The sequence below is a fragment of the Neomonachus schauinslandi genome, chromosome 2 (assembly GCF_002201575.2).
Source record: "Neomonachus schauinslandi chromosome 2, ASM220157v2, whole genome shotgun sequence".
Lineage (NCBI taxonomy): Eukaryota > Metazoa > Chordata > Mammalia > Carnivora > Phocidae > Neomonachus > Neomonachus schauinslandi.
Genome location: NC_058404.1, coordinates 79961025 through 79979781, shown reverse-complemented (window position 1 = coordinate 79979781; position 18757 = coordinate 79961025). Strand labels below are relative to the sequence as shown.

The following is an 18757-nucleotide window of genomic DNA, read 5'->3' as shown; positions in this document are numbered from 1 at the left end:
CTTTTGCACTATTTCTGAAGATGTGAATGACTGGAAACAAAAATTCCGGCAGTTTTGTAAAATGCTACTCAAGCAGCACTTTCTTTTTAGAATGAATAATCAACATCATCATTAAGTTTTGGTTAAAGTGGCATTCTACATCTCAAGGGGATCCAAAACGAGCTTTCACATTTCAAAAACCACCCCCCCCCCAAAAAACAACAAACAAAAACCCAAACAATAAATTTTATGGCTAGAAAATCAGTTTTTATATTAATTTAGGCCATGAACTTTCTTTCTTGACATAAAATATCTCTTCCTTTCCATGACAGTCTATGACTTTAAATTTTTGCCTACAGATTCCTGTTTTAAAAAAAAAAATCAGATTTTCATTTTTTTTGAGTATTCTGATTTTCCTATAATGCATTTGTCATGTAAATGACAAATACTATAATCTATATGACAAACACCATAATTCTTCATCATTTAAAAAGAAGAAAAAAGCACACATGTTATTTTCCTAAGCTATAACATTGTAAAGGAAAAGAACGATTAGGAGAATTAAATAGGAAAAATGTTTAAAGAGAGTCCAACTGGGGCGCCTGGGTGGCTCAGTCGTTGGGCGTCTGCCTTCAGCTCGGGTCATGAAACCAGGGTCCTGGGATCGAGCCCCGCATCGGGCTCCCTGCTCTGCAGGGAGCCTGCTTCTCCCTCTCCCCCTCCCCATGCTTGTGTTCCCTCTCTCTCTGGTCTCTCTCTGTCAAATAAATAAATAAAATCTTTTAAAAATAAATAAATAAATAGAGTCCAACTCCCCTTTAATGAGAAAATTAAAAAAAAACATTCAATTTACTAAGATTCTAGTCTGCAATCTTTCCTACAAAAATTTATATTAAATTATTACTGTAAGGTTATCTGCTTTGCTGTTTTAGAAAGGTCATGACTTTAAATACAAAGATAACAGTAGCAAAATTATTAGTAAAACATTTTACATTAGCATAATCTCCAAATTATTAAAATATGTTTTTCATGAACTACTTAACATGCTATTTTCCAAGTAAGGCTAACTGTTCAAAAGGTATAAAATAAGATCAGATATGGAATACATACTTACACCATGCCTCAAATTATTGCTTATAATAATTTTGAGTAATATAATTCGATGCAGTTTGGAAATAAATCTTTTTTTAAAATTAGGAAATATGACTATTTACTTCGATCGTGTTTCTAATCCTCTCACTTTTCTATTGCTTGTCAGATAATGGGTATTTTGAGCCTTTCTCTATGAGCAGAATGTATGGAATGAAAGAAAGTGCTATTTGTGTCCTGGCGGGGGTGCGTGTGGAGGGGGGGTGATGCTAAACAGGAGATCTGTGTGGCAACAATTGGGGGAAATGGGATCTGTAACAGCTGCTCCTTTTAGATTCCCAAGAAGGAGACTGCCTGAGGTGGGTCATGGGACAAAAGGATAAAGCGGATGAGAACTCTGATGTAAAGCAGAAAAATGACTGCTGAGACCTCTGAGCTTACACCTGAATCGTCTCAAGCTGAGTGGCGAGCCCTCTTTAGCATGCTTCAGAAGCTGGTGATGAACTACACAGTACCAGGAGGCAAACTGGCTGCAAGCAGAATTGTCTGCATGTTTTGTATAATAACCCGTGGTCCTCTGGGGAAAGGAGGCCATGATTTCCTCTGTGCCAGCATCTGAGCTCTCCTCAGATACTGAGGCCATTAAACAAGAACAGAAGGGTCAAATTTAGGTAATGATTTCTAATTGGCAAGTAAAGGCAACTTCTATTTAATGGGCAGTGAATAGCTCTGATCTTTAAATAAAGAAATTACTCAAATTCCTTTTTTGCAGGGATAAATCCCATTTTTTTTTCACTCAAGGAAAAGTTATTAATAAATTAATAGGAAGAAGTTTTCTATCCAATGTAGGTTTATTACATTTCCATTGTAAAAATATGTGCCGATACAAAGATAAATTTAAGCACTTTGTAATTTATATATGATAAATTTAGTAAATTACAGTTGAAAACTAGGTATAAAGCAGCACTTGGAATAGATACTCAATAAATGTTACCTACCAGAGAATCATTGCTATCATTACTCAGTGCTAATTATATCATAGCCTGTGGTAATAATATCTTACATTTGAAAACTGTTTCTAGTCTAAAGTGTAAACATACGTTTTTTCCATTTGCTCTTCACAAAGAAAAAGCGAAGCTGCCATTGCCATCCCTATTTTACACATGAAACTGAGCCTCCAAGAAGTTAAGTGACTAAACTAAGGTCAGTAGCTGGTATGTGGCACACAGGACTAAGATCCATGTCTTCTAGCCCATTTGTTAGAGCACCATAGGCTCTTTCGCTCTTTCTTTTCTTTCTTTCTTCTTTCTTTTTCTTTCTTTTTCTTTCTTTCTTTCTTTCTTTCTTTCTTTCTTTCTTTCTTTCTTTCTTTCTTTCCTTTCTTTCTTTCTTTCTTTCTTTCTTTCTTTTCTTTCTTTCTTTCTTTCTTTCTTTCTTTCTTTCTTTCTTTCTTTCTTTCTTTCTTTCTTTCTTGTTTTTATTTATTTATCAGAGAGAAAGAGACAGACAGAGAGAGAGTGTGTGCATGTGCATGCAAGCGCACAAGGGTGGGGGAAGAGCAGAGGGAGAAGCAGGCTCCCCACTGAACAAAGCGCCTGATGGGGGACTTGATTTCAGGACTCTGGGATCATGACTTGAGCCAAAGACAGACACTTAGCTGACTGAACCACCCAGGCGCCCCCATAAGCTCTTTCTATACAATAGTTACCTCCCATATAAAGATCGTACATCAAAACCTACTGTCAGCTCAAATATTTGACTGTTTAATGATTAGAGAGCTATTACTATGCTATGTACACCTGAACTATATTACATAAGGTGCCCTTTATCATGTAATAGAGCTCCTAAATAAACTCCTACTTCAACATCTTTGATGTAGACTTTCGCCTACACTTTTAACATTTTATTCTGTTAACTCCTGGTTTGGGAATACTGGAGCCTAGAGCAAAACCCAGAAGTTGTGATTTTATAGATGTTTGACCATTTAGCCCTTTGGAAAATAAGTCTGTTATGCATATTAATGGTGATATAATAGTTATGGTTCTATTTTAGATCCTATACCACAAACTCTACATATGTTTTCTTACTTAATTCTCACAAAGCTGTTTGAGTTAGAGGGTCGTAGTGTCCCCATTTTATAGATGAAGAAACTAATGCTTCCAAAGGTTAAGTCGCTTGTGCAATGTCACATGATGAGGTAGGAGCAAAACTGGCATTCCGTCCTCCATCAGCCTGATTTTAAAGCCCATCATCTTAACCACTTTGTTGCCCTCACACTCCAATGAGTTGTTAAATATACTTTTAAAAGCCTGTTGAGAGTTCCTTATTCAAGAAATGCTACAATTTACTGCCTTTACTTCATGCAAACTTCTAATCAAAGATCTGGTAGCAGATGTGAGCATTTATATCCACCCCAGGCAACTCTAACCAGGTATCATGGTACCGTACTAAACTGGCTCCAAACAGTCCTTTACATGGAGCCTGAAGCAGACAGGAAAGGGCAAACATGCAGATGCACAGAAGCAAATGCTCTTACAGACAAACCCATTCAGCCCACATACATTAGGAGGTATAGTCCAGCAGAAAAAATGTATCATAACATCATATTCTGCACATGTACAGAACTCAGCAGAGTTGAAGTATTTGAAATAATGCACAAAGGACCTGACTGCAGACAGAGCCTCAGATAGCCTCTTTCTTGATCTCTCTTTTGCCTTGGCTTCTTTACTTTCTTTCCCTCTCTCTCCTTTTATTATTTTTTCTTTACATTTTTTTTTCTTATGACATGTGTTCAAGAATCTGTCACATGAAGTGCAAGAGAATAAGAAATAATTAAGGCAAGAGTATTTGCTTCCTTCCCTTTCCCAGTCTACTCATTCTGGTACAGCCTGCGTTGGTATTTCTTCCTTTCTCCCCCAAACCAGCCCCACTCCTCCTGGGTTTATCATGCAGATCAGAGTTATCATTTGGGGTGGGGAGGGGAGTAGGGATGTAAGAAGTAGAAATGAGCTTGCTGAAAAGAGGCCCGCATTCCTTGATCAGGGAGGAAAAGAGGCAGAAGGACAGAAGAAAGGAGAGGAGCGGTGAACCATGAGTGAGTGGAATACAGGAGGGAACTCTGGGCTAAGGGAATGATGTGAGGATACAGGCTTCAGAATATCTAGAGACAGAAAAATTGAAAACCTTTTTAAATGGAAGGAGAGAGGATTTAAAAAAATAATATTACTGGGAGTTAAGAATTTTATCTCTTTTACTGTTCTTTGAGGACAAGTAAGTAGAAATTGAAATTACTTTTCTTTTAGCTTGCTGGATTTTTTTCTTTTAATATGATATACTGAGAGTGAGCTGTGAGGAACTCAGATTTATTTGGGTTATGCAATGGTTTCGGCGGTAGATAAGTCTTCACTTATAAAAGTGACCACAGGAAAACCTGTTTGATGTACATTACTGTGGAATCTGCCAAGGTATCTGTATGTCAGCTAGACTGTCATTTGGATCAAGATCCCACTGCTATCAAGGATGGGGTGACTTTTAAGGCAGAAGGTAATAAAACTAAATAGAGAAAGGAACAACTGCAAGAATTATCTCCCCCCAAACTTTGGTCAGCTAAACATTATAAATCAAATAAGTCATCCTTTGTTAGAAATGCCTTCTGATATATAATGACTTTCCCTTTATTTGTATATATTGAATTGAAAGAATAAATACAATTTAATTTCAATTACCTAGCGAAACTCTTAAGAATTTATCATTTCACAAATATTATCCATACCCTTTATTGTTAATATTTATCAACAATTTATGAGTTGCTAGAATATTAGTGTAACTATTTTTTTGTGATACATTATTTATTTGCATTTTTCTATGGGATGCTGCTGATAAAGCTAGAGATTTAGGTTAAACATGTATATGTTAGAAACATTCTAAGCTATTATAAAGATGCTGACAAGTATGCAAATATAAAGATGGCTATTGTTTTATATATGAAATAATTAAATAATAGTACATGTGATGAATCTTGTACTATTTGCAAAAGCAAACAAAGTATCGATATGATGAATTTTACTTTTATAGTATAATTTTTGATAGGCTACATTATTGCTAAATAAGAAGCAAATAATTCACTGAATGTACTGAAGATTGTTAAAGTTAGTGTTCCTAAAATTATTAAGTGGAATGGAATATTTAGAGAGAAAGAAAATTCATGCATAAAACAGTGCTAAGGGAGGCCCTCCCCTTTTCTTAAATTAACTTTATAGTTGCAATATTTGATTGTGGAAGTGGGTCCAACTTTGCAAAAACCTTGAATGTGACTTTTAGTAAAATATTTTTCTCTTTGAAATTTTAAGACTTCATAAGATACATTTACCTTCTAAAATTCAGAATTTACTCTACTTGTAACATGTGCAGGTCTAAATTGATGATGGCCAAAGGGAATTACTATTTCTTTTCTCAGCACCTGATAAATGCAGGTAGCATTTTCACCTTTAAATGTCAGGGTCTCGATGACCTCCTGCACAGGTTTATTAGAGTAACTGTCACTTCTCTTCCCCAAATACCCTTTCTTCATTAGCAGGGATATCAGCCCTAAATAAATCCATTATTTGGTCTTAGTTTAACCCTATTCTCTCATCCAATAAAGAACGTTTTATTGGCAAGGAATGGATGACCAAACTGTTCATATGCTTGTCAATATATCTTTCTATTACATATATTAATCATTTATTAATAGATTAAGGCCCTTAAATTAAGATCCATTAGCAAAATTTCAAAAATCCCTTCTGTTTCAGATCGTCAGAACTATTAATCAGTAATATTTACTCGTGACAGGTTTCTCTAAGCCAAATTTCTTTGAACAAATCACGTAAACATCTTTAAACAGATGAACATTATTGAAAGGGAGAAATTCATGAGGGAAAGGGGCAAATGTAGAGCAAGTTACTAAAACTTTAAAAAGAGTATATGGACTTGAAGCCAAGAATGAAAGACTGACCATGAAAAGGGGAGGGAAATGCTGAATCTAACTATCTGCTGTCTCTGGCTGGCTCCAACATGACCAAGCTGATTTCAGGGCATTCTTACCCCTCTCCACAGCCACACTGTGACAGCAACACCATCCATGCCTTCAAACAGATGAAGATAGTGTTGGTCATACTGCACAGGGTGGGGAGGTAGGAAAAGAGAGGATTTCAAAAGAAAAAATTTTTTGTATGTTGAATGTTTACTTTGTGATCAGATAACTGGGCAGATATCTCATCAATCAATGAATTAATCTTATTTATTAATTGATCATGTAATTTTTTATAATATATTCACTAAATCAGGAGTGCTCTGTACTACTGTGGGGTTTTAGTGCTTTTATCTCTGAAAGGAAGGAGGGAAAGTGGCTAAAGTTAGGTATTAGAGAGAAGGAAAAGACATGACCTTCAATCAGAAATCAAAGCAAGATATCATCAGGTCTTGTGGAAATCTGTTTCATTTCAGTAGCAAAAACAGGCTGCCCTCTAAAATCAACCTGAGCAAGAAGACCTCCATGGCCCAAATCAGGGCCAACTGCTCATGTCCGTTCTCCATCCCAGCCACACCCCAACTCCAGCTTCCTGTTCCTCAGTGATTTCTTGGTACCTGTTCCCTGTCTTCTGTTGTACAGCTGTGAATCTGATGCCTTCTCTACTTTGCTCTCAGCATCTTGTATCCAGATCTGACAACAGATCCTTCGCTGGTCCTGCAGCTCTGCCCATGGACTTGGTCCAAATTTTAAGTTCAGTTCCTGTAAGCCTTCATTTCTGGGCAAGCTGTGTTTCAAAAAGAACAATATTCTACTACAAGCAAAACCTGGGCTCTGACGACAGCTCCTCATTCTTCCCAACTGCAAAGGCTACGCATTACTGTAGCAGTGAGCCTGGGCCCTGGACTATGGTCTGCCGTGTTTCCCAAAGCCTCCACCCTGGATGGAGCATTAAATGACAAGAATTAAGTAACGCTGACTCTAACCAAGGTACATGCCTGGGGGAAGGGGTTGAGTTCTGACAGGATATATCTTCAAGGACTCTCATTCCAGCCCAAAACCTGGGATAGGAGGCAGAAGGGGTTTACATATTTCTGTCTTTTAGATATGCCCGGTTTCCTTGGCTTGTATATGATCATCTATTCCTGGTTTTCTTCCCACCTCCCTGGATACCCCTGCTTTGTACCCCACCTCCTTCACCCAGCTTGGCCCTAGGCCTTTTTCATTCATCATTATCAACTCTCTCTAGGAAATCTCCACTCCTTTGCTTCAATATGCTGAAGACTTGCATATTTACACGGTATCAAATGTGTATAGTATCTCCAATCTAGACTTCCTCTTGAGCTATAGACCTACATATACCACTATTGGATCTCTCCTTGGATAATTCCAAACTCCTCAAATTCAACATATTCAAAAGTGAACTCCCCATTTCTCCCCAAGCCTGGGTATCTGTTAGGATTCCCTAGCTTAGTAAATGACCCCAGCATCCACCCAGTTTCACAGCCAGGAACCTAGGGCCATCTGGGCACCTCTGTTTCCCTCACTTTCCATACTTAGTCTATTACCAAGTCCTTCATAACTTCTGAAACCACTTCCCTCCATCTTTGCTACTACTGCTAAAGTCCAGAGACTTAAGTTAGAGTAAAAATAATAAAAGCTAACAATTGCCAAAGGTTTATTATATACAAGGCAGGCACTCTTAAAACTCTATATAAATGATCTCTCCTAATCACCCTACGTATTAGCTTCCTAGGACTGATGTAACAAATTGCCACAAACTAAATAGCTTAACATAAAAGAAATTGATTCTTTCACAGTTTTGAAGGCTAGAAGTCTGAAATCAAGGTGTCAGCAGAGCTGTGTTCCCTTCAAAAGCTCTGGGGGAAGATCCTCCTGCCTCTTCCAGCTTCTGGCGGCTCCAGGCATTCCTTGACTTCTGGCAGCATGACTCCAATCTCTGCGCCATCTTCATGTGGCTGTCTCCTCCCTATGTGTGTCTTCTTGTCCTTTGTTTCAAATCTCCTTCTGCCTTTTTCTTAGAAGGCCTCTTGTCATTGGATTTAAAGCCCACCCAGATAATCCAAGATGATTGCCTCATCTCAAGGCCCTTAACTTAAGTACATCTGCAAAGACTCTTTTCCCAAATAAGGTAAGAATCACAGACCCCAGGGATTAGGAAGTGGACATTTGTGGCCACCATTCAATCCACTACACCCTCAAAAAAGTAAGTATAGTTATTAGTCCCCTTGGATAGATGAGGCAATTGAGACTTAGAGAGTTTAAGGGACTTGTCCAAGTTCACACAGCTAATATGAACATGAGATTCATGTTTGGTTTATAGTTTCCATACTTTCAGGAGAACAATTTCAATACTTTTCTGAAAGGAGTAACAGTTTCAAGAAATTTGTCCCTTAGATGCCAAATATTGCTTCTTCAATCCATTCATTACTAGACCACACCACTAGTGTTATCTTCTAAAATTATAGATCAGATCCAGTGCCTGGCATGATGTCTGTCATACAGAAGGTACTTAATAAATAGTTGTGAATAAATTAATGTGATCACGTCACCAGGCTCATCAAAAATCATTAAAAATCCCACATTGCTTAAAATGAGTTTCACACTCTTCAACAAAGCATTTAAGACCCTCCAACCCCCCATAAAATTAAAAAAATAATAATTTTGGAATGAGGACAGTCTTCCTAAGAACATCCATAAGTCATGGAAAAAGAGATTGATAAATTTGGTCATGGAATTTCAGCATGGAAAAATTTCATAAGTAAGGTCAAAAAACAGTGGTCTGGAAAAACATTCACAACACATATTACACATATGTGCCTAATGTCCAAAGGAAGCAGGTACCTTCATTTATTTTTGTTGGAATGTAAACTGATGAAGCTTCTTTGAAGGGACCCAGCATTTCCACCACTAGGAATTTATTCTGTAGATCATCTCTCATTTTGGCACAAAGCTGTTCACTGCTACAACCTTTGCAATAAAACTTGATTGGAAATAACCTAAATGCCCACCAACAGGAGCTGGTTACATCCATTATGGTACAACTATAACTTGGGACACCATGTGGCCCTTTTAAAATGAGGCATGTCTTTATGCCTCAGTGAGGAAGAAGTTAACTCAAGATGCAGAACACTACATATAAAATGGTACAATTTCATAAACAACAAAAAGAACACATATGTATATGCATTTATATGCTATACATACATATAAATATTTTTGAAGGGATAAACCTGAAACTTGTAACTGCATTTGCCTTTGAGAAAAGAACAGTGAGACTGAATACCAGGGTGGAGGGAAGGTGTATTTTTCAATGTTAACTCTATTGTATTGCTTGAATTTATTTTGCCATGTGTTTGCATTGCCCAGGAGAGATAGAGAGAGAAAGGGAGAGAGAGAGAGAGAATTTATAAGCTAGTTTTCACCTAATTTTCCATCTTGATTTCATACCTGCACTTGACAATTCATTGCTTCCCAAACATACTAAGTATGTTCATGTTGAGTGTGTGTGTGTGTCTGTCTGTCTGTGTCTAATGTCCTATCATTCTTGACTCCCACAATTTCTGTCTGTAGAAATCCTGCTCTTCAAAAGCTCTCCATGCAACCTCCCTGATCGTCAGTGTTGGAATCAACCACTCTTACCTCCGGACTCAGAAAAGCCCTGTTCATCCTGCTTTGAATTATAGTTATGTCCTCAAGTTGGCCATTCTCATTAAATTAGCTCCTAAAGGGAAGTGCTGACTTCTGTGTTCCCTAGAACACAGCATTGCTGAATGTATATCATTAACCAAAAACTATTAAGCAGAAGAGTCATCTAGAATAGTCTATTTCCCATGATGACCCAATTTTTTTTAAAGATTTTATTTATTTGACACAGAGAAAGAGCACAAACAGGGGCAGCTGCAGGCAGAGGGAGAGGGAGAAGCAGGCTTCCTGCAGAGCAGAGAGCCCGACGTGGGGCTCGATCCCAGGACCCTGGGATCATGACCTGAGCCGAAGGCAGATGCTTAACCGACTGAGCCACCCGCCCCCCAGTTTTAAGGGTGACACAGAAAAATATCTAGCCCGAATACAAGAATCCTCCTTGGCATGACTAACCAAAACAGCAAATCAGAAATCCTCAAAACTGAAGATAAAACCAATACTGTATATCAGATAAAATGATTACAAGAGATACATGTGAAATGAAATAGGAAGCTACACTTGAAATATATTAGAGCTAAGAGAAAAATGAAAGAAAAAATGATTTCTGTTATAATACAGAAAAAATAGCTCTTGACATATTTTTGTTTGTTTTTTAGCCAAACACATGAACTCTGGTCATAAAATAGGCACACACTGATTTTTATCATGAAGCAGGCTACTTTTCAGATTGGAACTAACGGTGCTCTCCATCTTTGCTGCCTCCTCCCACAAAGGTCCATAACAATGCAATTCACTCAACTACTTAATAACCACAGTCTTTTCCAAGCAAAATTTCCCAAATCGTAAGTTTACTATAATTTGGTTGTTTTTCTTTCCTTTTCTTTTCTTTTTTTTACTATTTACTTTTTGCCATCATTTAAACCCATATCCTCTCATCCTCAATGATATGGGAATGAGTGTAGAGGGTCACATTACTCCATATGTTTAACTTTCATGTATCCTAAAGCACTTCATGGTAATTGATTATACACTGCCTACTATAAGCAATAAAACCAATTTTTTTTCTGCTTCTAGAACAGTTATTCTGCTTTAGTCTCTATATAAAGGTAGAGGACCACCCATTTCTGTTGGTTTTATAACAACATACAATAAAGTAAAATAAATACAATAAAGTAAAAATTAAAAATGGCAATGATTAAAAGTTTACTTCAACTTACTGTTAATGCTGTTTCATACTCTCCAGCAGCTAGGTGTGCTAAGCCCAAGTAATAGGAAGCTTCTCCTTCCATCTTTTTGTCACTTCCTAAAGTTGAAAAAGTAAAAAATTGTCATGGCATTAAAGAAACTGATTTACGACAATAAGCAGAATTTTTGCTTTTTAAGACAGTAGAAAGTTGTAACAAAGTGTACAGACTTATGAACAATTCCTGAAACCTCACTGTGTACTGATTTTAAAAGGCTCATGTTAATATAAATTATCTGACTCACAAATGTTAGACTATAGTGCATTAGCCATGTAAGTAAGAGGAGTTTTCTTCTACATACACAGCTCAGTATTATCATTTTGACATTCGTATGTAATTTCTATACTGGTCCACCATGTAAAGACTCATAGTCATCCAGCACAGCTGCTCCTACAGACATGAAATCATTGGTAAAGGGCATCAGCTTTACACGGTGCACAAACACATGTACACAGAGAGATGGACATTCAGTGAAGTCTAACAGGGCAGATAATTAGCAAATTAAGGAATTATTGTTTTGATTAAGTTCAATTTAAAAGCTATTGGTTAAAACCTGGGATGAAAATGACTGACAGCTTGCCTTCTTGATACAACATTCCATGGGTATTTTGAAATCCAAACACATTTTTTCTTTGCTAATGACTGGTAATACTTCTCATCATCTTTTCAAAGGAATTGTAGCCTTTCTAATTTCTGTGAATTTGTTTTATTCCAGGAGTTATCAAAATCTTCTTTCCAAAGCAATACGTGTAGTTGTGTAACGTGCTTCAGTAAGACATATATCATACCATCTAATAAATACACAATTTTTTACATTTATATACTAAATATATAAATCAGCAGACTTACCAGAACCATTACAGTTTTTCATTTTTAAGAAAGAATACTATCCTTTTTCTACTCTTTGGCTTTTAATGTTACCTAACTCCTGGGTAATACAAATGCTGGCAGTTCCACCCCCCGCTCCCCTTTAGATTTCTGAACTCTGTATTCCAGCCATGATGGATTTCAGCAGGAGCTAACAATTCTCCATACTACATTCACTCTCACCACTCACTGAATTACTACTTGTGAAGCAGTGGCTCAACTGAAAGACTACAAGAAAACAGGATGGCAAATGCCAGTGACAGTGTTGTTATGATTATTCTCAAGCAATTTCATTATTGCAGAGAATTATAGCCTCAAGATCCCACTTCAGCAGAGCTGATGGTGCCATTGATCCAGCCTGGGGATTTTTAACTCTTACAGTTTATCTGGGCCTTAACTTCTTATCTGCTATAGGTTTATAAGTGCTAAGGATAAGGATGGACCTAGGAAAGGGAAGGATGGGGTAGGAGGGGAGGTTATGAGGGGAAGTTGCCTCTTGGATATTTAAAAGTTGATTATTTATAAGTTGTACTTGCTCTATTAAATGCTGTAACTATGTTAAAGTAGTATACTTATACTAACAGTGGCATGTGCTGATTTAGTATCACCATTTGCATCCAATTTTATGTAAAGGGCAGCCTAGCAAAGAAAAGAAAAATCGACCCTTGTTGATAGATTTTGAGGCAGCTAATTGAAACAGTTGAGTCACACTAAATATTAGCTTTAAAATAGGATTTAAGCATGAGAACTTTTCCTGCTTACTAATTGAAACAAAATTAAGATAAAGTAAAAGCATAAAATTAGGAGGGAAATGTCAGCATTATTAAAGTTGAATGACACATACACCAAAGGAAAAAGGGGCAAAATACTATTTATATTATTGTGTAGTTTATTTGGGTGGGTTAAATTAGTATTGGCTTTAATGATTCAATAATCATTCATGTTAAAGGAAATACGATGTTTTATGGTCAAGACCTAAATTGTCCATTCTTATACTGGTAAGTCTGTAGAGAATCTAAAGAGGGGGTCATCACAGAGGTCTAATGGATAGAGACAATGTGTTTGGGAGTAACTCAAAAGTTTCATTAAAATGTGTCTTAAAACCTCCATTTGTTATTTGGCTAACATATATTCACTAATTCATTTATTCACTGAATATTTACTGAGGACCTATTCTGTGTCAGGCACAGCTCTAAGCACTTGGAATACACCAGTAAATTAACCAGAAACATTTTCTGTCCTTGGAGAGCTTACATTTTAGAGGAAAGGGACAGAAAGAGATACAAAATAAATAATAAACATAATAAATTTTGTGGTAAATTGTATGGTGATAAGTACTCTTGGAGAAAAAAAATACAGCAGGGCAAGGGGAATTGAGAGTGCTAAATCGGGGGTAAAGAGAAAAAAGCAGGTTTCAATATTAAGTGCGGTGGTCAGGGTAGTAGATCCAACTGAGAAGATGGTATTCACAAGAGAATGAAATTAGGAATTGATAACAAAACATATGGGAGACTCACAAGTATGTGGAAATAAAACACACTCCTAAATAACTAGTGGGTCAAAGAAGAACTTGGTAATAAACAGGAAAATACTTAGAAATAAATGAAAACAAACAAACAAAAACAACAATGAAAACTAATGGGATCCAGCTACAGCAGTGCATAAAGGGATATGTATAGCTATAAATGCCTATTTTAAAAAATAAGGAACATCTTTTCATCTTCTAAAACTAGAAAAAGAACTAACTAAACCCAAAGCAAACAGAAGGAAGAAAATAATAAAGACTAAAGTGAAAATAAATGAAATAGAAAACAGAAAAACAATAGAGAAAATCAAAACTAAAAATTGTTTCATTGAAAAGGTCAAAATTGACAAACCTTTAAGCTAGACTGAATAAGGAAAAAAGAGAGATGTCTCAAGTTACTTAAATCAGGAATGAAAAAGGGAAGATCACTATAGACCTTAGAGAAATAAAAAGGGTTATAAGGGAATATTATGGACAATTACATACCAACAAATTAGATAAACTAGATGAAACAGACAAATTACTAGAAAGGTATAAACTACCAAAATTGACTCAAGAAGAAACAGAAAATCAGAATAAATCCATAAGTAAAGAAATTGAATTAGTAATCAAACTCTTTTCCACATAGAAAATCCCAGGCCCAGAGGGCCTCACTGGTGAATTCTACCAAATATTTAAAGAATAACCAATACCAATTTTTCACAAACTCTTCCAAAAATTAAGAGAAAACACTTCCCAAATCATTCTATGAAGACATTATTATTTTGACATTAAATCAGATAAAGACATCATAAGAAAACTACAAACCAATATCCCTTGTGAATATAGATAATAAAAGCCTCAACAAAATATTAACAAAGTGAATCCAGCAACATATAAAAAGGATTATGTACCATGATCAAATGGGATTTATCTCAGGAATGCAAGATTGGTTCAACATATGGAAATCAATCAAAATAATATGCCATATTAATAGGAAGGATAAAAACCAAATGCTCATCTTAATAGATGCAGAAAAAGCATTTGACAAAATCCAATCCCTTTGCATGATAAAAATCTTCAACAAACTTAGAATAGAAGGGAACTTAATAATGTTAAGGAGTACCAACAAAAACCCCACAGCTGACATCATTCTTAATGACAAAAGACTGAGAGCTTTCACCCTAAGCTCAGGAAGAAGACAAAGATGTATTCTGGAACCAATTCTATTTAACACTGTGCTGGAAGTTCTAGCCAGTGCAATTAGTCAAGAAAAATAATAGGCATTGTAAAGGAGGCAAACTCTAACCACTAAGGGTTTTTTGGCTGGACCTGAGAATTAAATTGACATAAGACAGATTAATAGGAGAAAAAACACACACATTTACATAAGTTTTAGGTGACATGGGAGCCTTCATAAGGAATGAAGAGCCAAAGAAATTGCAAAATCTACATGCTTTAGTATTGGGTTGAACAAAGGGAGGCAATTGTGGGTAAGTAACTAAGCAATGCAGGGAGGCTAAAGGAAAATAAGGATTATTTTAACAAAGTCTGTTTGTACAGAATTCTCTTGGCTCTGACTCTTCATAGAAGAATGTTTCTTTTCTTGTGGTAAAGGGAGGGCATCTTTCACATGGCAGTTTTTAATTTCCTGTTTTCAGGAGGAAAAGGGGAGATTACATACCCTTCTTGTATCTCTGTTGTTTTTCAAGTGATTTTAGCTCAAATGCTCCTTATGCCAAAGTGGTTTTTGGAGTTGTATATTCTGTCACCCTTCAGCATCAAGATCAGAAAGGAGGAAGTAAAGCTATATTTGCAGATAACATAATATTATATATGGAAAAATCCTAAGGAATCCATAAAAAACCATTAAGGCTAATAAACAAGTTTAGCGGGATACAAGACCAACATACAAAAGTTAATTTTATTTCTACCTCCAAGCGATGAAAAATCTGAAAATGAAAGAAAAAAATCCATTTCTAAAAGTATCAGAAAAAAAAACATTAGAAATAAATTTAACAAAAAGGCAAGTTGTATACACTAAAAAATTCAAAACATCATTGAAAGAAATGAAATATGTAATAAATGGACAGATAACCCATATTCATGGACTGGAAGACTGAGTGTTAAAATAGCAGTATTTTCCCAATTGCTTGACAGTTTCAATTCAATCCCTATGAAAATTCCATCTGTCCTTTCTGCAGAAATACGCAAGCTAATCCTAAAATTCATGTGGAAATGCAAGTGATGCAGAATAACCAAAACAATCTTGAAAAAGAATATTGGAAGACTCACATTTCCCAATTTCAAAACTTACTACACAACTACAATAATCAAGAATGTGTAGTAGTGGAATAAGGACAGATACATAGATCACCACAATAGACTTAAAAGTCCAGAAAACATTTATGGGCAATTAATTTTTGATGAGGGTCCTAGGACAAATTGTTGGAAAAGAATAGTGTGTACAACAAATAGTACTGGGACAACTGGATATCCACATGGAAAACATGAAGTTGGACCTTCCTCATATCCCCCTTCACACACACACTTAAAAATAGACTATAGGCCTAAATATAGGCATTAAAACTGTACAAAACACTTAGAATAAAATGTAGGAGTAAATCTTCAAGACCTTGGATTTGTGGAAGCCTTCTTAGTTATAATACCAAAAACACAAACAACAAAACAAAAAGTAAATTATTTTGGACTTCGCCGAAATAAAAAACTTGTGCTTCAATGGAAAGTGTAAAGGAAACCCATTATTTTCAAGCCATATCTCTGATGAAGGACTTGCACTTAGAATATATAAAGGCTACTTAAAACAATTCAATAATAAATTGACAACCCACTTGAAAATGGGCAAAGAATCTGAATAGACATTTCTACAGAGAAGATATACAAATGACCTCTAAGCCCAAAAAAGATGCTCAACATCATTAGCTAACAGGGCAATATAAATTAAATCCACAGTGAAGTATCATGTTAGACCTACTAAGATGGCTATAAACAAAAAGAAGGACAGCAACAAGTGCTGGTGAGAAAGTTTATGGATGAATTGAAACCTTTACACATTGCTGGGAAGAATGTAAAATGGGACAGCTACTTTGGAAAACTCTAGGTCATCTCCTCCTTAGGTTAAACATAGAGTTATCCTATGGCCCAGCAATTCCACTTCTAGGTCTGGAGACAAAAGGCTTGAAAACTTGTACACAAATGTTGACAAAAGGTGGGAACAACATAAATGTTCATCAAGCAATGAATGGATAAAGAAAATAGGACATAACCATACAATGGAATATTATTCAGCCATAAAAAGGAATGTAGTAGTAATATATGCTACAAGATGGATGAAACTTGAAAACATTATGCTAAGTGAAAGTAGCCAGACACAAAGGACACACATTATATGATTCCATTTATATGAACTTTCCAGAATAGTTAAATCCATAGAGACAGAAGGTAGCTTAATGGTTATTATGAGAGAGGGAAAGTCGAATATGGGGAGTGACTTCTAGTGAGTTTGGCATTAGTGTTTTGGTTGTATAACTTTGTGAATATACTAAAGACCAATGAATGACTGAAAAATGAAAATAATAGAATAATAGAATCATGAGACCACTGCATGGCCAGTGTTATCCTTGTGCATTATACCAAGGTGCCCAAGTAAAGGAGTTGGCCCACAGTGGATGTCAGGACTCCTTAAATATTATGCAAATCAATGTAGGAGGCATGCCTTATAAGGCAGGCAATCATCAGTTTGCTGCTTCAGGCTCCTTAACCAAAGTAGGACATAATAGCAAGAAGAAATGCTTTGTCCCAGGGCATTCAGCTGTTGTCAGAGCTCTTGTAAGATACTGTGCAATCCCTTAACCTATCTACTTTGTTATATGGGAAATACAGAGGCAAATATTTATCAGTTTTACAAGATATTTAAAAAATTATTACAGCATAAGATTTCTCCTGTTCTCCTCATCTGTCCTTTGAAAAGTAAGAGATGCTTTTAAAAGGAGACTGCCTGGCAGGCTCCGACTCTGTGAAGAGACCCTCGGAGCCTTCCTTTCTTTGTAAACTAACTTACAACTTAGCAAATGTGAACCTAAAGCAAAATACCTTTTCCTAATTGATACATTACTTTCCATGGAAATTCCACATAACTTTCCATGTGACTAAAGTTAGTTGCTGAAATTGATCTAAGAGCTAACTATATCAGTGTTTACCCCTTTGGGGAAAGTACTAGATCACCTGTCATTCAAAAGCAGTTCATTCAGTGGGATACATCTTTCAATGAGGGTGATTTCTTATGAGTATTATAATATCATTAAAAAGAAGTAACGGAGAGAATAAGCTAAGATGTTTACCTTTACTCTTTAGAAAATTAAAATCACAACCAGAAATTCAGTCCTGCTTATTCCAAGTAAACCATACGTTACTTGATAAACCAATCAATTAAGTATATCCTCGAGCTAATACACTTTAAGGAGCATAGCTTCTTTTTCTCCGTCATGAAAAGTCAACTCTATTGATAAATTATGGTAATAAAATATCTTTGCATTTCACAAAGTAAAAGCTTATGATTATATGCTCCAAATTTTTTCTTTATATTTTATATATATACAAATGATATAGAATATTAAGGATACAATCAGCTCTCATGAAAGCATTTTTACTGCTGTACGTGTGCATACAAATCACCAGGGGAACTTGCTAACTTGCAGATTCTGAGGCAGTAAGTAGTTCTAGGGTAGAGCCTGAGATGCTGCTTTTCTTTTATTTATTTATTTATTTATTTATTTTTAAAATTTTATTATGTTATGTTAATCACAATACATTACATCATTAGTTTTTGATGTAGTGTTCCATGATTCATTATTTGCGTATAACACCCAGTGCTCCATTCAGTACGTGCCCTCTTTAATACCCATCACCAGGCTAACCCATCCCTCCTCCCCCCTCCCCTCTAGAACCCTCAGTTTGTTTTTCAGAGTCCATAGTCTCTCATGGTTCGTCTCTCCCTCCGATTTCCCCCCCTTCATTCTTCCCTTTCTGCTATCTTCTTCCTTTTTTTAAATATAATGTATTATTTGTTTCAGAGGTACTGCTTTTCTTATGAGCTTCTAGTGATGCTGATGCTGCCAGTGCATAAGGCCACACCTTGACAAGCAAGAGTCTAAAATATAGCAGAGTTCTGGGTGCCTGGGTGGCTCAGTTGTTAAGCATCTGCCTTCGGCTCAGGTCATGGTCCCAGGGTCCTGGGATCAAGCCCCACATCGGGCTCCCTGCTCAGCAGAGAGCCTGCTTCTCCCTCTCCCACTCCCCCTGCTTGTGTTCCCTCTCTCACTGTGTCTCTCTCTGTCAAATAAATAAATAAAATCTTTAAAAATATATATATAGCAGAGT

At 36.2% G+C, this 18757-nt stretch overlaps 1 protein-coding gene across 1 annotated transcript in view; it reads right to left on the bottom strand.

Moving 5' to 3' along the window:
- TTC29 (tetratricopeptide repeat domain 29) overlaps nt 1–18757 on the bottom strand; it is a 171120-nt gene that overhangs the window by 71247 nt on the left and 81116 nt on the right. The window contains exon 6 of the mRNA XM_044913078.1: nt 10960–11045. Within this exon, the coding sequence (XP_044769013.1) occupies nt 10960–11045 (86 nt within the window). The remainder of the gene's footprint in view (nt 1–10959; nt 11046–18757) is intronic.